The sequence below is a fragment of the Aptenodytes forsteri genome, unplaced genomic scaffold (genome assembly GCF_000699145.1).
Source record: "Aptenodytes forsteri isolate BGI_AS27 unplaced genomic scaffold, ASM69914v1 Scaffold50, whole genome shotgun sequence".
NCBI lineage: Eukaryota > Metazoa > Chordata > Aves > Sphenisciformes > Spheniscidae > Aptenodytes > Aptenodytes forsteri.
The window spans coordinates 1,892,940-1,915,399 of NW_008795126.1; the positions used below are offsets into that span (position 1 = coordinate 1,892,940).

Consider the following 22,460-nt stretch of genomic DNA (forward strand, 5'->3'; position numbering starts at 1 on the left):
ATCATCATCACCATCATCATCACATTCTCCTGTTGAAAAGTATGGCTGGGAATTCCTACTGAAGGTGGTGGGTTTGTAGGGAAGAGGCATTTGCATTTTACCTGGTCGTCAAGTGGGAGCTCACAAAATGCTGGGATGTATTTTGCCCATTCAACCAGCACCAGAAGCTGCTGTTTCATGGATTCACACACATCATTGATGGTTGCAACCTTCTTCATAGCAATGTCTGCGCTGTGCACCGGACTCAGCAATGAATACTGGAAGAGAAACAACCCGGTTGCATTGGGACCAGATCTGTGCTGTTTTGCTATCATCGATAGCAACAATTCATTGATAACATGGGAGCCTTCACAGACATTAACCTCATCAGGTCGTTGACAAGACGTTTGCCGTTGCGGTTGCACACGTATTTGCTCAGCAGTGTATACTGTCCAATGTACAGCCCATGGCGAAGCCTCCACGAGGTGGTGCTCGGTCCCAACAGACACCCCTCCCTCCTCCGCCTCCTTCCTCACTCTCCAGGCTGGCTCGGGACAAAACCTGATTAATATTCCCGTTCCTAGCAGTAGCCAGCAGCACTGGGTCTCAGCTTCCCACCAATCCCTTAAGCCAGGCAAATGCATGAAATGCATCCAGCCTTCCTCCCCCAAGTAGCTGTCTGGGACACGAAACACCCATTTGGATCTCGGCGTGGGGGGAGAGGGTTAAAACATAATAATGTTTGAAAAGGAAGTGGACGCATCACTGCATGTAATATGCAACATCTGGACCGTATGTTTCCGTGGAGAAAGGATATCTGTGTAAGGATTTAAAGGACGCGCAGGGTGACATTCATTGTGGAACATGAAATAAGAAAGCAATCGGCGTTAGTTGAAGCCCAGTGATTTTATCAGCTTTATTTTTCTCCCCTAAAATTGTTGCCCTGGTAAAGAAGTTACAAGAAAAGATATAATCAACCATGACGGGAACATTATGTTCTGGGCAGGACAGAGCGTGCAGCAAGGAGAGGTAAACTTCTGCATGAAATGCAATGAGTTTTTAGGGGTGCAGCAACGATTTAGGCTCGGGGCAGAGGGGACCTGGGGTCTGCAACATCCCTCAGCCCTTGGAATTTCAGCTTTGCATCTCACACGCCAAAGGCTGCATCTGCTCTTCGCAGGACATGTTGTCTTGATAATGCACCAAGGATTTTTACTGTCTGCTTTTGGCTCTCTCTAACGCATTTTCCTCCCTGTGACTTTGTGCAAGATCCAGGGCATCCATCTGCCCCCTCCCCATTCTGCCCCCCCCCCCATCCAAGGGCAGAAAAAGACCCAGCCCTGGTTGGTTTAGTGAGTTCATAACCCCATATGGAATAGCTGAAGGCCACGTACTCGTTTGGAGGGCTGTCCCTGCATTTCATACCTGCTGTGCCATGGCCTCGGCCTGAGTGAGCACGTTGATGGAGAGAGAGCCGTTGTCCTCATAGCTGCTCCTGCGAATGCTGATCCTGTCACGCTCGTTCTGCACGGCTGAAATGAGAGCGAGCAGTGGTGTTAGCAAGAAACTTCCCACACAACCAATGGCTGCTGTTACTTGTGGTTCCCAAACAGGAGTGGATGGGGCTTTAGTGCCTGCAAGACCCTCCACCCCTGTTGGATGCTGGAATAAGATTAAACAGGCACCGGGGACAGGAGAAGACCACCAGTGTGGGAGAAGACCAAGCACAGCAGCAACAGAGAGCGATAAGGCCGTTTTTGGCAGTCAGAGCAACCCCTGTGGGACATCAGCTGGTCCCACTGAGCTCCTGGTATGGCCCTTGAGGTCGCATCTCGTCTTACAGCAGCACTGGAAAAACCATCCCCTGATCCCACCTCAAAGCAGCCTTGAAGTGTCCCCTGCCCCTGAGGCATCGCAGGTGGTGGTCCCCAGGGGACGTCACCACTCACGGGGAGCAGGAAGAGCCACCTCATTAAGGAAGCTCCAAAGAAAGCAAGCTTAAATTCGCTGATCCCACCTTAAAACCGTTCCCTCAGCCTTGCCCATCACGCTGCTGATTTCAATGGGCCCGTAACCCCGACGGCGATGCCGGCACACAGCTGAGGGAACAAACCAAGCCGGGGTTTGTCTCCAGCTCTGCTGGCACCCTGTGCAACTCACCGCTGCAGATCACCTCAGAGTGTCCTGAACTGTTAATAGCAGTGATACGACACTCCTTGGACAAGCTAGAGTGACCACTGCAGAGTGAAGAACAGCCCTGGGCTTTTTGCAAACAGAAAGGTACAGCCATGCCATGGGGAATTAGAAAAATAATGCTGATTTTTTTGAGGTCCATTCCACCCTTTAAACCATCCTTTTTCCTGAAGCACAAGCCACATCTAGCCCCACGCTCTGTCAGCCCTGCATGTTGAATATAAGGGATTTATTGCATTTCAGCAGCTTATTTTTGCAACGCAGGCTCCAAGAACTGACTCGCCTCCACTGCAGCCATCAAGTAAAACAGCAGCAGAGGAAAAAGTAGAATTTAGACTTCGAGCACCCTTGTTTTCAGTGTTAGTTTCTCCCCTGAGCCTTATTGCCTCCGTCCAACAGCAAACAAGCCCACATGGGGCTGGAGCAAGGAGCCTGAATGCAGACTCAGCATTTTCCCGACAGCTCATATGTCTTGGCTATGTAAAGCTCAGAAAGGCAATTGTCAGGTCCTTAAAGCAGGGAGCGAGAAGATTTAGCATGTGATGATGATGCAGCACATCCTTCCTCCTTCATACAGCAATTCCAGGCTCCTTTTGGTTTTATTTACGGGGAATGACTCAGAAATAGCTGTCAAAGCACCACTCACTGTGCTTTAACCCCTTGGATGTGAAATAGCATGGTTTTGTCTCAAAAGTGGCCACTGGAGAAGATTTTTCCAGCAACGATTTTTTTTGTAGAGTCAGCAAAATCATTTCGCCATCACTCTTACGAGACTTGGGCTGGCTGCTGGGCCTTGCTTTAGAGCAAGCATCACTCTCTGCACGGGGCATGTTTCTCTGAATTCGTGCAAAGGAGGAGACGTGGGCACCGTTTTGCACACAGGGTGGGAAGGTGGGGGGGGTTTTTTGTCAGCTCAGGTCCAACCACTGATCTGTTTTCCTAACCAGCCTCTGATGAGAGGCCAACAAAGTGAGAGGGCAGAAAACAAGCAACAGTGACAAAAATCAATATCTCCCGTTATCGGCAGGAGCGTAGTATTTATTTTCCAGGATTTGGGGCTCAGCCTTGCTGTCAGTCAGGACCCGCTCGCTGCTGAGCTGGGTGTGCTTGGGGGGCGTCTGCTGAGGTCCAGCCACCAAAGCCATTTTGCACCTCGGAGCCAACCTTGCCTGAACGGCTGCAAGGGGCTGGACGGGTACATCGATTTGTAAAAGATGCAGCACACACACATATTACTGGAGCCTTTTCAGGCTATGGATACTATGTAGAGGCAATTAGACATCAATTTAGAGAAAAACAACTACAGCCCTTCGGAGGCTCCGCTGACCTACCTTAGACAGCGGCACACATTACCCTATGCATGGGGGGGGTGATGGAAAAGGCTGTTCAGCCGGGGATCCCCACCAGTCTGAAGGTGAAGGTGGTTATAGGGACCATAATCTATGATTAATCTTCAGAACAGATTAACCCTTCACGGCTTTTTTTGGTACACACAGAGCAGCAGCACCCGGCATTGAGTAGAAACAAGCCCACCCGAATCCATGTCATCGCTGATGTCCTTGGAAAGTCCTCACCCAACCTTCTAGGCCTGGTTTCACATCAGATGCTCCCCCACGTAGCTCGCTGGGGGTGATGGGGCTCTTTTTGCCCACTTACAAGAAAAGGTACAAATTTTGCCTTTCCAACCGAGTTACACATCTTATTTCACTTAAGTCCTACAAACCCAGGCAGACCTGGTCCTAGTCTCCGATTAAGAAGCCTCAGCCTGTTTTTCTCCCAGGTCCTTTTATGGCACATATTTCAGCGCTTCCCTCATGCTCTGATAAGCTCTATCTTCAAGTGTAAGTGGATGGTACAGACCGACTTCCTCAAGGTGATTTGGGTGTTATCGCTGAAAGTACCCAAGATGTGATGGAATTAGGTACAAAAGGGGATTAATGTTTTACCTGCCACAAAATCAATCTAGTACTGTGTGGTAATTATATTGCTGTATTTATTGTGCTTGTAAAAGGGAAGGGATAGGTCACTCGTGGTGAGGCATCGGGAGTGCTCGAGGGGTGTGCTGGCACTGAGGGTGCTCGGGCTCAGACGTGATCTTGGCTTTGCAGTCAATAAAACTCAGCAAACTTGCAGGAAGGACTAAAATCCCAGTGCTGGATCCCACTGTCTCCCAGGGACTACTATTTCTAGTATATGCCTGGCAAAAGCTTTGCTCACCCTTTTTTTTTTCCCTCTAATCCTGTCCTCTGCACAGCGCTCCAGTTCCCAAAGCCAACAAACACTGGGAAGGGCCACTGCAGCCCCGCACGAGGGGACGTCAGCGGGAGCGAACCCCCATGATGCTGCCGGCCAGGGACAGCGTGGCCCCAACCCGGGCTTTCCCCTGGGGAAGGGGGAGAGAGGGCAAGATGGTGCCTGCATCTCCCTCTGGGGAATTGTCCACGGCTACGGCATGTCCTGACTGTGGGAAGCAGAGGGGAAAACAAACATATTCTCCATCTGACGCAGAGGAGCCATCGGAGGGGTTTTGTTATTCAGAGCAAGCCTGGGCCCTTTTGCCGTGAGTGCACCAAGGATGCCGGCGGCCAGGCAGGCAGCGGAGCACGCACGGTGGCTCTTGAGCAAACAGCAGTGTGTTTGTGGGATTGCAACAAACCCGTGTTTCCCAAACATTTTGTCCTTGCTGCCTTGCCACATAGGTACAGAGCCTGTGATGAGGAACCTCCGGGGAGTCCAATAAATATGGGCACAGGCATTGATTGGAAGGGGACAGCAGCAAACCAGTAACTTTCCACAGCAACTGCAGAGGTTAAAGCCCTGCCTACATGGGATTTACCGTTTCCATTATTATTCCATTAAAAACATCCTCGTTTAATGCCGATGGAGTTGGAAATGTGTTAATAAATGGCATAAAGAGAGAGCAGGAGGAGGGAGGTGCGAGTGCCCCAGCACAGTGCTGGCATTCACCAGCGCTCACAGTGTTTCTGTCTCCACCAATAGATTTACCCCTTCTGCTGTCTGATTAATTTATATGCACAAATAATTTTTTTTCCCCAAGCTACCTCTGATTTTGTAGGTGTGGTATATTTTATTTGCAGATAAATCCCAATGGTGCATGCACATTTAATCATTTCACGGGCTTCTGGCCTGATTCATGACTATCACAAAGTGGGGAAGATCCTTTAACTTTTCCATCCATCTTTGCAATAAACTGCAGTGTCAGCCTTCTAAAAGCTGGCAGAAGAGATGTGCAAACAAAAGGTATGAAACAAGGTAGAGGTCCTGTGAAACACTAATAAAACTGTCCTATAAACCTGTCCAGTTTAACAAAAATAAATAAAAAATAGCCTCAAATCCTCGCGCTGTGTTGTGGCCGTAAGTGATACAATAATTCTTTTTAGTTCTGAGTAAAACTAAAGGAGTTCATGTGCATTCATAAATTACTTTAAAGGGGATAAGAGGTTAAATATTAACCCCTCTTTTTTTCACCAGCAAACTGAATCCTGACAGTGCAGTGCTGGCATTTCAAAAGGCTTCCAAGTTTTCAGACGCTCAACTCCATGTGAGTAGGTGACCTGGCTCACTTGAAAAATCACACCCTGCTAATTTATTCAAGGTTAAACATGATCTCAGTAAGATGCTAAAAATAGTATCCTGATGTTTTCTTTGGATGTTTAAGTATCTATCTGGTACACTCATTCACTGATGCTGTAGTGACCAAAAACCTGTCCGGTAGCATTGTGCAAAACAATAGAAATCGAACCTTCTCCTGTGCAAAGAGAGAAAATCAGAAAGAACAGCCAGAAAATCCCCGAAACACCCAGACCACCCTGCGGTACAGTCCCAGCCTTAACCACAAAACAAGAATGAAGGAGTGAATCTCCTGTAAAAATCTTAAATCCTGATCATAGCAGCGTTTCGGGAGACAAGAAGGGGCTTGCGTTCAAGCAAGCCTTTTCCTCTCCCCTCGTCCCAACTTTAACGATTGTTTACTTGTAGTTATTAAAGTGAATTATTGATACCAAATATGTAATTGGGATAGGAGTGTTTCTGAATGAGCTAATTTCTAGGAAATCTGGGGACTGGACTTTCCACAAGACTCAAGTTTTGGCCCTTTCTTGCTCTCGCTGGCGCCGATGGAACCTGGATCCCATCTCAATGCACAAGCCTGGAGGCATAGGGCTCGTGTGGGACAGTCCTGGTCCTTTCCGAAAGCAGGATCAAATTCAGAGTGTACAAACAAGACAATCTAAAGGACCCCACTGATGCTTTTCTCAACAACCTCTGCCCAGCTGCCCCAAACCCATAGGGAACCTGTAGCCCGACTGCACCGTGCTCCCAGGACCAGCCTATGCTGAGGCCCTCAGCCCCGCACCTGCACTGCTGCCCCTATAGACAGCCAGCTTAAAGCTAGCTCGGGTATTTGCATCATACAGCTTTTTTTTTAGGTAGAAATTTCCCTTCTACCAGGCCAGATAATATAACCCCTCTCTCTCTCTCATGCACTAGAGTTGTTTCCAGCAGGGTAAAAAAGAGAGAAAGATCCAAATGTGTCATGTCATGTCTTACAACACAGGCAGATTGGAAAAAAAATCACTCTGGATCCAAAATTCCAGTTTATCAGTTAGTTTTGCTGGGGAACAGCAAGTTCTCTGCTATCACGCACACACCCGTCAAGCATGGGTCAGTGGGGTGCCAGCAGTGGGGAGCGTGCGAGGGTGACACAACCCTGCTAACCCCACCCCAGGTGTATTGTCACAGACAGACTGGGAAAAGGATCGTTTCCAGCTTCTTCCCCTCTACTGTGAATAAACAACCCTATTACCACACCCTGGAAAGTCTGACGGCTATTATATGGGCTGGCTGAAAAGTGGTGTGCCAGAGAAAGAGAGTGTCAAACTCTTGCATGCCAGTGCTGGGACAAGGGGACACATCGAGTGTGGATGTCACAGCTGTGGTCTCCCAACAGGAATCGGTGCACGCCACCAAAAAATTATGCACAAGCATTTGTATCATCCTCATACTGCTCTGTCCCAAGACGTGGGTTCTCTTTTTCCCTAATGCCTCGCTATACTGTTTAATATTAATCTAGAACCACCCTAAAGCAAATAACTGTGTTCTTTTTGTGCACACAATTGTGCAAGAAAATTTCTTTCACAGTCCTGCACACATGCTTTGGATATAGCTCCGGTCAGCTAAGCTAATTTCTGCAAAGCAGTTGCCTAAGGTGCTTTAAAATCTTTCTTACCAAAACCATGAGCAGTTTGTGAGCACACAACCTGACTGTGCACTCATAAAAAAGTTTCAAAGAATGTGACTATGTGGAACTTGAAATGAGTCATCTTCCATCAGGCTGCAATCAATAATGAAGGCACGAGCCAAGGTTTTATAACTTTTACCATAAAACCAATAAAAATCATGCTTCAGCTCAAAGAATGGAGCTGATAACCAGATTTCAGCCTTTTCAAGCTGTGGAGCTTGCTGCATCGGCAATTGGCTCCATCCCCATCTAGAGCTGACCAGATATGCTTCAGTTTGGTCTTTATTACTTTAAGGGCTATTTTTTTTCCATCTGTTGTATTTACTCCGTTTCTCCTAAATTAAACCAGCAGGCATTTTTGCTACAACCATGACCTATGCCAAATTGCAAGACTCCCTTGTTCTCAGGAAAACATATGGTCAGAAGGTTGGAAAGATTTTTTCATCATCAGTGAAATCTTGTGAATTACCAGAAATCAGTGACAAATTTCCCCTTGGTTTCAGTGGGACCATGATTTCACCCCTTGGATAAGGGGTGTTTAACTCGGTGGCATGGAAAGAAACTCCCAAGTTCCTTTCTAGCTCCCTCACCCTTTAGCTGTCGTTGGGTTGGAAAACAGCACGAATGAAGGGTGAAGAGTGCTGAAACCATCACCCAACTACCCGCACATCAGGGGGATGTACCATCTGTTGTGGGTTGGGCCCCCACTTTGCGAAGCACTACCCTCACATCAGGGGGATGTTGTGGGTTGGGCCCCCACTTTGCGAAGCACTCAGCGTGCAAAGACAGTCTCTGCCCAGAAAGCTTGGAGTGAGTAAAACAGTCTCATCCGTGCTCTCCCACTATGCAAAGTGAATGATCAGAGATCAGAAATGCTATGATGGGTCCCAGACTTTCCCAGGGAAGCTGGCTGTAGGGAATTAAGGCATAGGTTAACAGGAGTGGTTTTTCTCTTGCTTAGCATTAGGCACTCTAACACTTAGCATTTCCTTTAGTGCTTTGGAAGGGCACTTCCTGATGGTCACTGGTACCCAAACGATCTCCAGTGCTTCACCTCCCTCTTAATACAGCCAATGTGAAGTGCAACAAAAGGTATCAGCCAATATTGCATCGGCCCTTCAGTACTAGTGCTAACAGTGGCTCTATAGTCGTGCTACACCCACCACGAGGACAGCGCTACCGAAGGGTTTGACTCTGACTCAGGTCCCAACTCAGGGGACACAGGAGCCATCCGCCTCTGGGAGTGCTGCCTGTGTGCCCTGTGCCACGGAGGAGCCTCTCTCGCACCATAAGGTGTCGTGTTCAGGCTGTACTTTGCCCTAAGGGTTGCACCAAGCTACATGAACATCAGCCAAGTCAACCACCAAATGCTACTCTGCAGTAGTCGGTTGTTGGCATTTATGAGATTGAGGACGGCAGGTCCTCGCTGAGGTTGTCACAGCTAGGATTAGGAGTCACACTAGCAGGTACGTAGCAAGGGAATTTCTGTTGTGAAACCATTAGAGGCTAAATAAACCCTGAAGAAGCCCATCTCTTTCCCAGCATAAAAATAGCCTAAAGAGACCAGCCTCCCAGGATGGGTGAATACTGTCACAAGGCTCTAATTGAAATTCCCATCTGGTAAGGTAGGAAATGGGGCTTTCAGCTTCAACAACAAGAAATCTCTCACTGCGACACGTGAGTACCATATCTCTCTAGGCCAGGACTGCCGCTGCACTCCACCATGCTCTGCAGTGGGAGTAGGGCCAGAGGCAGCAGCAGGCAGTTTTGAAATGTCTCTTTGCACCTACCTTCTTTCTTCATGCCAGCTCTGAAGCACTTCTTCAGCCTGCAGTACCTGCACTGGTTCCTCTTGTCTTTGTCTATCACACACTGTCGGCTGAACCTGGGAGGAGATGGGAAATAAGACATGGAGCGACCAGCCTGGCATCTGCACCCCACTCACCTTGAGCAACCCCAAATACAGTCCCAGACCTCACTGAGGCCTGAACCCAGAGTACAGCCAAAGGTTTGCAAGAAAGGGATTGAATCAACGTTGTCTTGGCCCAGTTCCTCATCTTCCCCACTGCCGTTCCTGCCAGCTGGGAGCACAGCTATTTCAGACCACCCACCCTGCGAGGACTGTGATGGTTTTGGCTGTGAAAGCGTGACTGTGACTCAAGTTGTGCTGGTGCCTGGCAGTGTAGGAACTCCATCTCCCACTTTCAGACAGTTATTGGGCGTTCAGCGTCGGGACTCATTTGATCCTGTCTGTTAACACTGTCCTGCTTTGCGTAGAATAATTACACTATGGACCACAAGCTCTTTTGTGTCTTAGCCTAGTTTTGAGGCATGTGGCCTCCTAATTCTTATTCATTTCAATGGGGGATTTAGGAACCTATGTGCTGTTCAAGGCGTGGCCCACGTAGACTCGGCAGCTCTTGCAACCGTGGGTGAAGCGATGGAAGAGGAATCTGCCACACAGAAAGGAGGCGGCGTGGGTTGCTCTGGGACCATCATCAGGTTGTGAAAGCTGAGGCACTTTCCCAGACTGGTAAAAAGCCAAAGGTACAAAGACCCAAAGACTTTCCAAGGAATTCATGTCTGCGATAAACAACAGAGCTCCGAGCTGGGCTAAATACAGCGCTGCTCACCAAATAAGGATTTGCAGACAAGTGAGCATTTGCTATTCGCTTGGCTTCGATGCTGTGGATCTTCCCTGAACTGCCAAATATCACAGAGATTCATGGATTCCTGGGGAGGGGCAACAACTCCGCCTCAAGGAGACTAATAGCTGAAATTTCAAAGAAATCAGTAGTAGCTGTCCCTCCTTCTGCAGGGATCCCATGGTTCCTGGGATGGGCACCGTGCGGGTGGACACTGTTGTCACCCCAGGTGTCTTTCATGGCTGGTGTGTCCTGGAGTGATAAGGACCCCAGAAGCATTTTGAACAAACAGGGTGACTCACGTTGCAAAAATTTAGAACGCCCTTAAAGGACGAAGAGCTCTGGAACAGAAAGAAAACTTCCAGGTTTTAACTAGAGATGAAGGGCTTGAGTGTATTCGGGCTTTTTTTCCCCTTCCTCCTGTGCTAAAATAAATACCATTTTTCTAAGGTCAACCAAGATAGCTGCTATATAATTTATAGCCTCCTCCTGGTAAAAAAATTCTCTCAGATGTATACCTGTGTGCCAAAGTGGATGTGAATCATTGCTGGTCCACGCTACGTTCTCAGAATTATTGTAAAATCATCAGTGATACGTCAGCATACATAGTTTAATGTATTTCAAAACAAAAATGGAGAAGCTGTGGGGGAGGTGGAGGCTTTGGAGCTGACAAGTTCTTGGATGCTTGTTGCTTTTTACCGGGAAAATCAAGAAAGACTGCATTTGAGATGAAATCTCTGGAGCTTTGGTCCTTTGCCACCTTGGCTTTCCCTTGCTGGGCTGTGACAAGGTCATGGTGTCACTCCACACCCAGAATCTGTACTTACATATTATACACATCAGTCAAACCTCAGGTCTATGAGTTTCCTTTGATTTACACTGTGGGGAAAGTAGTGGCGGTGAACTCGTGAAAGGGATTGCTCGGTGTCACAAAAGGTTTCAGGGTCCAAGATGAGATAGGTCTTAGCTTACTCCTTAGCTCCCTGTCTTCCAGCCAGAAACTAAACTGCAGTATTACTGCTAGCATTCACAGCATGGTAATTCGGCATTTGGGATAGGGGCCCCATTGTACAACCTGACCTCCACCCCGAATTATTAACAGCATCAATAAATAGTATTTATTTATTGCGGAAGGGGCAGGTACCTGCAGGAATAGACATGGTTCTTCCGGACGCTCCTCCTGAAGAAGCCTTTGCAGCCATCACAGCTGGATGCCCCATAGTGTTTGCCGGTCGCCCGGTCCCCGCAGATGGAGCAGAGGGAGCTGATGCCATTGGTGAGCAGGTTGGTGTTTGCCGATTCGGCTGCGATGGCCTCTGCGGGCAGAGAATAGGGACCATCAGACCCCTCTGTGATGGAAACCAGAATCAGCTGATAGCAAGTTGCTTTTTTTAAGCAAAGCATGCACTGACCCAGCCCCACACACGTGTGCACATGCAGTACGTGCTGCTAGTAAAGCCTCCAGATTGGTGGTCGTGCTCTTCTCAACCTCAACTGAGAATAACTCAGTTGCTTTGCTTCCGATATTGGCGTTTTCCTTTGCTTCGGTGAACAGAGAGATTTCAAGCTGCATAACCCAACTTGCTCATGAGAATTTAACAATTACCGATTTTTCTTGACAGATGCAGAGAAACCTTACCTGGATGTGAGAGATACGCTTCTGAGGGATGGGGAGCCACCTCCCCAGTTAGACACCTGGAGAACATGGTTCAAAGCTGGTGCCCACAGAAGACAGTGGAAAGAACACCATTAACTTGAATAAGCAGAAAGCAGAGAAGAGACAGCGGAGGCAGGAAGGATGAACTACTTCATGCACATGACAGAGGTGTTGGAGATAAAAGGCTGCTCTTGAGAGCTCCTGTGCAGCTGGAAGACAGAGACAGCAGCTCCCACAGGGGTCACTTTAGTTCTCTTAAGTCTGGTTTCTGCTCTGAATTGCCCTCTGAAGAGGCTCATTGCTTTCGACTGGAAAGCAATAGGGGGGTGCAGGAAGATCGACCTTCTAAATTAGGGACCTAAAATTAGGTCATATGAATGCCCTCTGTCATGTCCTCTGTTTGCACCCACTCATTTGGGGCAGGAATAGCTCTGCCCCTGCCTGGCTTGTGTATACACTGCTGAAAACTCCCCTTTAAACTTCTCCCTTGGCCTTAACCACCAGACTCGCTGCCCTCTTAATCCTCCTAATTTGAGGCACAGCTTGGGGAAGAAAAAAAAAGGAAAAAAAAAAAAAAAAAAAGAGACACTTGAGAAGACGCAGATGACAGTGTTTACATCTCGCCGAGAGGAGGAATGTTTGTGGAGTCTGTCCTGACCTGGGCACTCACTGCAGGACAGTTTTATGAATTTATTGCACCTCTGGGAGCATGTTCATTGCTCCAGGGGGGCCAATCTCATGCTACAGTGACCTCGGCAAAGTCTCTGGGACAAGACGCATCCTGCCTTGCAGAAGAGACGAGCGGTGATGAGCAAAGCAATGACAAATCTTAGAGAAAATTACTCAAAGGGGAGGAATTGGCATCTGATCTGGACAGTCTAGAGAAAGTTTTCTAATGCATAATGCATAAAAATAGCTTTCGGTAATCCACACACAACATGTATATATACAGAGAGAGAGAGAGATGGCTATTTTTGTATTTGAATACACATCAAAAATTTATAGTGAAAATATTTGCTATGCAATGAGAATTGTAATCAAAAGCCAAAAAAAAAAAAAAAAGCCAATAAAGCTTTAGTTTTTCAAAAACTGGAAAGTTTTTTAGCTAAGGCTAAGACTAAGACATTTTCAGCTAAGACTTCACAAATGCAAAGGTCAGACTTCCTTTCACCCCCTCAGAAAAACCTTTTGATCTATATTTCACCTTCTAACATATGGATGAATAAAGAAGTAGGTTGTAGCAAGATGGGAGCAACGTGACAAGAAAGAATGACAACATCAAATTCATTCTTAGGTCATAATGACAAGAACTGAGATTTACTTGTTCCCAAAATCCATGTAAGATGCTCCCAGCTCTGACATTTGTCCATAAGTGGCACTTGGGACCTTTGGGAACACTGTCTGCATCAGAGGTGCTTAATGGTAATTTACACTGATTTTTAGATTTTTACATTGATTCTTCATTTTATTTTGCTTGATAACTCAGTATTAAATGAGCTGTACTAGAATATTCCTTCAAGGGTAACTGTACTGCTAAACATTCGTGCATCTGTTGCTCCATCTATTTTTTTGAAGGAACATGTGACCATAAACAAATGCACCGAGTGTGCTGGATTCCATTTGAAAAATTGCACAACAAAAATAAAGATAAGAAGGCCAATTTTCTCTTTGCTCCACTCATGGTTTCTCTACTGACTTCAGAGGAATCAAGCCAAGGTCATACAGTTTGGGTCTCCAATGGACCCTTCATCCTTCAGCTGGGTCCGGATTGCAAAATATTCCTGATGTTGGAAAGAATTTACTCACCAGAGAAGACTTTTTTCCCTTATGTGAGTAGGACATGTGAGGAGCTGCTTGCTGATATAAGGAAGAAATTAATAATCTGGCCTTAAACCAATTATTACTGGAGGAAGGACCATCAGCACTGAGCATGTGACGGCCTATGGAAGTTACCGCTACAGCTGAGCTGGGTGGCTCTATGTCAGGGCAGATACATAGCTAAAAGTTCAGTCCCTGTTAGGTAGCCACGTGTCCTTTTCAGCTTGGTTGAACATGAACAGAAATTTAAAAAAAAAAAAAAAGAAAGAAAAGGAAAGCCCTAAGCCAGTATGCACATGTTAATTATGATGATAAATTTTAATTACAAAATCCTGTCACCAACTAATGATGAGTTCCAAATGAGAATTAGCTCAGAGAAGAGCAAAGCCACAGCCATCGCATGCATCAGAAGACTGTTTCGATGTAGCTTTCAAACCTACCCAGTATCTGGGGAATGTCTGGGTTTTCCCTGGACTGATCACTGCTAGGAAAGGCAGAGGAAAGCCAGGATCCCTGCCAGCACAGTCGCCTGCCGGCGAAATCAGCTGACAACTGTAGACCGCTTACTTCAGCCCCGCCTGACACAAGGCAATAACCTGCTCAGAGCTTCATTTAACACGTTGTGCCTCTCTAGAGGGGTTGCTACCCGGAGCTCAGCACCACACTAAGATGGGCTCGAGGGCTGCTAGGATGGATCTGGTCAGAGTCCAGCTGGCTCACAACAACTGAAACAAGCTCACAACTGTCCTCACCACCCTGGAGAGAGATGCTCAGAGACGCGTATTTGTTATAGACACTCATCCCCGTGGTATAACAGAACAGTTCCTAAGCCGTGTCACAGCGCCTCTGAAATTTCTCCTGGAGAGGTGCAACCGATGATGTTCTCCAAGAAGAGACCATAATTCATCTTGACCTTGCGTGGGTCCCAGGCTGAGCTGAAGACCTGTGGTTGTAACCAAACTCCTCACTAGGACTGTCCTGGACATTCACTGGCAGAAAAATCTGAAGTTTCAACCATCTTTTGCGAGTTATATATAAGCAGCGTGCAGATTGGGAACTACAGCCTACTTAATGCTGATGAGAGTATCCCAGTGGCTTCACCAGCTTTGGGGTCAACCAAGCTTGCAACCAAAATGCGTACAAATTTTTGTTACCTACTGCCTCTGTATGTAAGTCATTACCTAACCAGGGCTGAAACGAAGATGCCAAGTTTTACAGTGATAAGAAATGACAGTTAGGATGGTCTCAGTGAGGATGCTGCTGGGGAATGGTATCTGGCTTCCATTCAGAGCTGAAGCTCTGCACAATACCTGACCACTGCAGACCTCTTTGCTGCTTTTCCTTTCAGTTATGTTACTGGCTACAACTCTTCTAGATGCAGATTGTATAGGAGAATTACCTTGCAATACTTTCCAGAATGGCTTTTGCTTTTATCTACCCAGAAATCCAAGCCAGTCTTGGTGCTCATAATTTGCAGCTAACAAATCCCCGAATTACATGTGCTGGGCTAGACTGTAAAGAGATCATAAATGCGGGTTTAGGGCATGCACACGCAGTCAAACTTGGTGGCCAAAGCCAGCATTGCGAAACCTGTGCATACAAATGTAGGGCTGGACAGGGGCTAGCACTGAAGCCCTGGCCATGTGCAGGTCAGCCGCTTTCTACATCAGCTTTTAGCAAATAGAGGGGGAGGTTTTGAGATCTAAAACGTAGCTTTGATTTAGTGTTCCCAAATCCTACAGTAACAATGACGAAGAGGCCAGCCAGAAAGGCCAGAGCTCCTCGCAAGCACGCGTGCAGCTTGAGGGATGGTCAGGCGCTGTCAAAACATCTTTGATGGCTTTTTCACGGTCTGAATTGGGTCAGACTGCAGCGGGGCTGGGAACGGTGTTTCACCAACGTTGTGCCAGAGTCCCAAGGACCAGCGTGGTGTTTGAGTGCTGAGATGGGAAAACGAGCAACACCGTGGGAGAAAGTGTTCGCCAACACTTGACTGAAGAATTAGTGCAATATTTCAATAATGCTTCATATTTTAAGCAAAATGACAACTCTGACAAGAGCGTGAGGAAATGGGTATTAACAGCACATAAAAACCAAGTGAGAATATGGCTTGTAATGCCAGCCAAGGTAAAGGAAACAAGTTTGTACAGAATGGGAAAATTTCTGCAGTTACAACACATATTTAATAAAGGAAAGACAGGATTAGCTTTGATTTTGTTCATTTCCTTTTGCCATTCTTTCTACTTAAACCAGACAATTTTTTATACCCCTCCTCCACTCCCATAATGGATTCTATTCTTTATTTTGAATTAGTCTCAAAAGATCTGGCAAATTATGGGCTACTTAAAGGTGGAAAATCCAAAATGTATATCTAGGCACATCTCTAAATGATAGCAGCTTCCTGAAACAGAAAACTGAGCACCGGAAGTGCCCCACATCATTAATCAACCCAAAATGTTGATGAAATAATATTCCAAAGAAGGAAACAGTTGGTTTCAAGAAAGCATGACCACATTTGAAAATATTCTAATTTTGACTTTAAAAATTTTTCAGAATTTAAGAAACAGTCATAAATATTGCACCCCTTCCTGTTCGTGTTTATATAGAGGGCAAAACCGCCGTTAGATTTAGTAGGGGAAATAATATGGAATAATCCTGCACAGTGGGAAGGATATGGTTTAAAACAATGCAGTATATTATTTAAAAATACCTAAAATGAGATTATTTCTTGATTCGAACAACTTTGAAAATGTTTCTGAAACTACAGAGTATCTGTGCGAACTGTTATTTTGGGTTACCTATGGGAACTGAACTCAGCTGGTCAGCAATATATTTCCATGCATGGACATTTCAGGTCTTTTTTGAAGTTATTTTTACAAACTGTAGAAGAGGACACTTACCCAAGACAAACAAGCTAATTTCAAAACAGCTAGTTCCTGAGAGAACCGGTTACTCATTAACAGCTAGACAAATAACACAATACTGATCTAGATAAACTTCAGAAAAAACTCAACCTGTCAGTTCCACAGCATGAAACAACAGAGAGCCCCAAACAGGTTTTGGTAGTTAATTTGCAAAACTATATTGAATTTTAAGGAAATTTGTGCCACTTTAAAAAGTTAGAAGTATCTTGTTGCTCAGCAGCAAGTGACAGAGAAACATCTGTGTTAAATAACGTTTCTGGAGTAGGATGGCAGACGGAAACCTTTCCGCAAAAATAAGAAATAAGATACAGTGTATCTGGAGCTGGCAAAAAAAGAAAAAAAAAATTGAAAATCTTTTGTTTAGGGACAGACAGAGCCTTTCTTGAAGTCAACTTTAAATTCAAATTTCTTTGGGCTTTTTAACTCTACTTGTCTCCTGACTTTCCCCCATGTCCCACAATAATAAGTCTAATCATTTTATATTGTAGGTGATAGCCCTACTGAAACTCTGATTTCTTTTGATGAGACAGCTAATGAGCAAACATGAGACCCTGAAAATCCCATCTTAATTTCACTAAGCTTCTTAACAAATTAAATAAAATGTTGCCAAAACTCTCCAAAGGCATTGCTAACGTCGGAATCTCATTTGGTTACGTGTTTGGTTTCATGCTATATGACTAAAATGTCCTCTATTTTTCACATGCTGAAAAGTTAATTTCACAGAATAGTGTTCACTTTATGTCAGAGTACTTTTGACTACTCAAAACCTAAATATCATGCAATACGCTTTACTTCTGTGAACAAAGCGGAAGTCTTTGCGTACAAACACTCACGCCTCACAGCCAAGTTCTTTGTGTGTTGTAAAGGCTTTTAGACCATCTTGGGAGCCAGAAAAAAATACAAGGCAAGTAACGACTTGGATATTGCTTCTCAATCTAAGTTCCTAGGAACAAGTTAAATTGGGCACATGGTGTATTGTCTGAGTAATAGACAAGTGCCGTTTGAGGTGGCATTTTTTTCCAAGGATTAAATACGAACCTAAGACATATATGGGAATGAAACACACATTTTAAGGAAGAAATATTGGTGATAACTCCTCTCATAAGTCATACAGGTGGACAAACCTATGGCGTGCCACGAAGAGCTCTACCAACATTTGCAATACCTTGTGGGCTCTTCAGAACATGACACTCAGCCCACCAAGGAAAAGAAGAACTCAAAATAGGACCGGCAGGTGAAGAAGTCCCATTTCAGCCCAAACATAACTGCAAATGCAACAGAAGTTGGCAGGTCAGCTGCTTAAATATTACTCCTTCCACCCTTTGCCCCACACCTCCTACCTGCCTTTCCTAGGTGTTCAGCTTTATAACAAAGGTAGTGGAGGTTATTCAAGAAGAAGCAAACAGAAATCTCACCAGTGTTATTGGGGAGCACCCGGAGGTTGTCAAATTCCAGCATGGTATAAGAGGAGTCCAAGGAGTCGACGTAATCTGGCATATCCATGTCCATGATGGACTGACAAAGCTTCATTATTACTTGTCAACAGCAAGGGAAGCGGCATAAAACAGCTCTGCTGTCAATCACGGCCAAGGTTTCCTCTGCAAAGAGAGACACCCCAGCCCTTGAAATGACAAATCATTACCCAGCTCTGCCCGCAGTCCCCTCCCCGTGCCAGGAGAGAAGGACCGAAGCTGTTCCCTCTCGCGCATGCAGTCCCCTCCCTTCCCGGGGTGCATCTGTGCTCTCTCGGTCATGATAATATGATGTAGATAAGGCCTAGACTCAAACGACTTGGATTGCATCTTCGGGTCAATACAGCCCGTTTTATGGCTGCTCCTGTGCAAACATTTTGTAAAGAGCTGCGGAGAGGCATTCACGCACATATGCCGCTCTTCCAGCGCAAAGCAGTGGTCACGTCAAATGACACCCATGCCGATGTCACCTTGCTCGGCTACCAGCCCTTGGGAAAAGACCAAATAATGTCACTTGAAGCTGGTGAAGACCAGTGTCACCACTGGCTGAAGACCTTCAAGGAGACAATAAGTCAGTGTCACCACTGGCTGAAGACCTTCAAGATAGGTCAGCATTGAGAACCTGAGGCATTGCCATGAGACACCAACAGTGCTGCACACCGGATCACACCTCGAGTTACTACTGGAAGGGAAAATGAGGCTTCGTTACAGCCGTCTGCTTGGTTTCACCCTGCCCCGTAGGCAGAGGGGAGGTGACTTCTCCCACCCACCACCCACTGTCCCTGTCACCTGTGTCTTCTCCCCCCTGACTCCAGGCAGCCCCAATCTCCCAGAGCTCCCCTTGAGAAAGAGCTCGGTTGTGGTTGCAAGTTGTCAGGGCAGAAGTTTTCAAGCAATGGCAAATGATGAAAATGGAAAAGGCTAGAAGGAACCAGGCCGACTCCCTTGCAGTTGTGGGGTGTTGCATTTCACGCTGACCCATGTCTGGCTTTTCTGGGAAAAGCCTGTATTATGGAAGTACAATTCCAATTTTTCCCCAGAGGACTGTGGGGTTTTTGGTTTTTTTTTAATTTACTGAATTTTGCACAGGAGTTCTTTCCTTGTTGAGACTCATGAGCTGTACTGCAGAAGACTGGAAATAAAACACAGCCATGCAAAGCGATATAGCTTGAAGTGCTTGGTTTATTCCTGGTTTCATCTTCCAGATGCCTTCCCTGACATTACAGTTCCCTCTCCAGTGACGTTGTTCTGTGTCAGAGGGCCTTTCCTCTCCATGAGCTGTTCTGTGAGATCCAGTTCAACATCTTGTTGAATCTGGAGGAAAAGAAGAGTCTTGAGAAATAGAGAGACGTATTGCCAGAAAAGGAGCCTTGGCCAAAAGAAGAGGACTGCCAGACTGCCTGAACTCTCACTGAACTGAGGATCAGGGCGGCCCCGTGTATCCTAGCAAACTCCAAATAGCAAGAAATACGCCAAAACCGAGTTTTGAAATGTCTTAGATATACTCATTTTTATTTCATCCCCATTTTACTTTTTTTTTTTTAATGTATTTTTCCATATCCTGGGGACCTACGGTGGACATTGCAATGGGTTAACTCTAGATAGGCTTTTCCCCTATAAAGATTGGGTGCAGGAATACTTAGCTTTATTTTCTTATCGTTTCTGAGGCATAAAATAATTCCATGTGCCATAGATACTTTTTTTCCTTCTTTCCTTTTTTAAGAATGTGTTGTAACTAGTGGTGCACAAATGACTCCTTGGTTAGATAAGACGTTATGTTTTTATCCTTGGACTATGCCCCCAGGCTTTCAATAATGCCAGCATCAGCTAAGTTAGCATCCGATTAGTCATTCTTGCCTCTTACTCAATGTTAATCTTGATTATGCCTATTAATGTGGCACATTTTTTTGAACTGAGTTATGGGCACAATCCTGCCTGATTCTCAGCACTCTGCTACTACCGCAGCTAAGAGTTCTCAGGTTTCTACAGTTCCAGGGGGGTTTTGTATGGGTTTCTCACTGTTAAAATAGTCATATTGGTATTCACCATGTTTTTGGGCAATTGTTGCCCAGGGAGAAGACATTTGGGCTCCTGCCTTGATTTTGGCAGGCGTTGGCTTTAGAGATCCCTCAATGTTCTCGATTTCTCAGTCCAAGGTGAGGGTTAAGGCTTATTTCCAAAGAAAGCTGGGTGATGAGGACGTGCTTGGACATTTTTTCACGCTGGGAATGAGAAAAGGGTATTGGGAATGAGAAAAGGTTATAGAGCAAATTTCACAGTTCAGGACCAGATTTCAACACCACATCCATATTGATAATCAGGACTGACTGTTATGGAAGGTGGTGGCGGAGTGATACGACACGGCATTTCTCTCTATTTCAAACAGATGTCAGCGCTCTGTTCCAAACCACTGCAGCACAAAAGCAGCCCTGAAGAGTACCAAAACTTTGCCGAGGGCTGAACAGTTTCTTCTTTTTCCTTTCCCTGCTTTCTTACATCACTTTCTGAGTCAGAGCTGCAATTCGACTGTGATCTATTCAAGGCTGGGACTGAGTTTTATTAACATCAGGAGAAATGTAGCTCACTTTGAGGTGCCCTCACATCTACTCAGCACTGTTCATTATCGCAATGAAGTGGACGCCTGTCCCAGCCGAGAACCAGAACATCTCTAGCTTGTTTCTTCATTACCTTACAATGATTTAACCTGACAGAGTTAGACCGGTTGGGGAGCTAGGGAGAGATCTCTCTTCAGTTGACCTCAAGCAAGCGTTAGACATACAAACCTGCTCTTGGAAAGCTACCTTTGATGTGGGAAACAGGCTGGTGGCAGGTGGGAGGGGGCTGGTTTTTGGCTCTCAGTGCTTTGGCATCACCCTGAAGGACAGCCAGCCTGCAGTCCCTTTGCTCTTCTTGCCGGCATTTCCCGGGGTGTCCACAGAACACGCATCAGCCTCGGATGGTCTCTGGTGGAAACACACGATGAGCACACAAGAGGCACTCTGGGGACAGGAGAAATCTCAAATCCTCCACAGAGTGGGGCAACAGTAAGGAAAGATTTGAAGGTAGAGATTTGTGGGGTTGATCAACAGCTCTCCGCTGAGACACTCTTCCCAGGTCTTGAGCTCCCCATGGGACACAGACATGGCAGCTCTTGAGAAGCTAATTCAGCTACATCTGCATGTGTCTACGGGCTGTGTGCAGGTGCTCTGGCCCTCCCTGCAATATGCCAGCGCTGAGAGCCAACCAGGTCAAACAAGGTCTACTACATTGAATGTACCAGGCTCTGGGAGAAAATCCTAGCTTCTGGGGTGAGAGGAGACGTGGTGGGACCCAAGCCAGCCTCTGATCTTTCTCCACCACCCGTTTCTAACCTTCTCTCAGTGCAGAGAAAAGATGGGGCTGCTCGTGTCCATGCATAAGCCAAGTGCTGACCACAGGTAAAGGTAACTCCAACATGATTCAGAGTTATTAACCCCAGCAAGTAGATCTATGGGTTTGAAAAGCTTTCACCAGAACGAATCAGGAAAGCAAAGAAACATCTGCCTGCCCCATATTGCTCCCTTTTCTCACCCAGAGGAGAAGGAGGAGCATGTGTGGGGAGCATGTGCTCAGCGCAGATGCCCATGCTGCTGCTGGGGCTGCGAGGGGGGAGCAGCCACCCAGCTGTGGGCTACATAAGAAACCCTGCTGGCAACAGCAGCAAATATTCCCCCTTGGGGTTGTTACGTCCCACACGCCAGTCTTAGCAAGCAGCCTGAACAAGGTGGGAAGAGCTTCTATGTAAGAGCATTCCCTCTGGACTGCAGAACCGATGCTTGCGTAGGTGAGTTGACCGCAATGCACTGCGTACAAAGGTAACTGCATTTTTTGCAAAACACCTCGCTGGTTTTCCAGTGAGGGGACAGGACTAGGGGCGTCTGTCCTTTCCTTGGGTGCTCGGGCATTGACTCACCTGCACAGGCATCTTGGGCGTATGGATAACCAAAGACAAAACTGGACGGTATAATAGTCTTCCCAGTTTGCAAATTGATGTCAATCCTCCATATGGACATAAGCCTCTTTTTAATATGTTTTCCATTTATTCCTTTTTTGACTCAGCGAGGCTGGATATAGCTGGAGGGTGCAGGGGAAAGGGGAGAAGGGAGAAAAAAACAGAGTTTTGTTTAATAAAAATAGTACGAATGTTCAAAGATAGTGCTCTGGGAATGAATCAATATGGTTTCTCATACGTACTGCAGAGACGACAGAGGGCAGGTTCTGATGAACATATGGTCCCAATAAGACAACACACTTATTCCTAGAAATAAAATTCGGATGCTTTTGGGAATGCTTGTTAGACAAGATGAAGTGCAGAAAAGATAAGAACTCTTTGATTAATTAAGAGAGAACACAAAGTACCGTGAGCAAGCCATCAGAAACAACATTTCTTTGGTGAGGTAAGTGGTGGGAGAAGATGTTTGCAAGCTATGGCAGCTGCACATCGATCTCTGGAGGCTGGTTTTTAAAGGAAAG

At 46.1% G+C, this 22,460-nt stretch overlaps 1 protein-coding gene across 2 annotated transcripts in view; it reads right to left on the reverse strand.

Moving 5' to 3' along the window:
* LOC103897290 (hepatocyte nuclear factor 4-beta) overlaps positions 1–18,054 on the reverse strand; it is a 24,321-nt gene extending 6,267 nt beyond the window's left edge. Inside the window, exons 1-5 of one of the 2 annotated variants that reach the window (XM_009277284.1) lie at positions 17,892–18,054; positions 11,222–11,426; positions 9,223–9,317; positions 1,405–1,511; positions 102–257 (exon numbers count right to left, since the gene is read on the reverse strand). In XM_009277284.1, coding sequence (XP_009275559.1) covers positions 102–257; positions 1,405–1,511; positions 9,223–9,317; positions 11,222–11,426; positions 17,892–18,006 — 678 coding nt within the window. In that variant the 5' untranslated portion in view covers positions 18,007–18,054. The remainder of the gene's footprint in view (positions 1–101; positions 258–1,404; positions 1,512–9,222; positions 9,318–11,221; positions 11,427–17,891) is intronic. The other variant, XM_009277285.1, reaches the window with a different exon arrangement.
* Between the last annotated feature and the right edge of the window lie 4,406 nt (positions 18,055–22,460).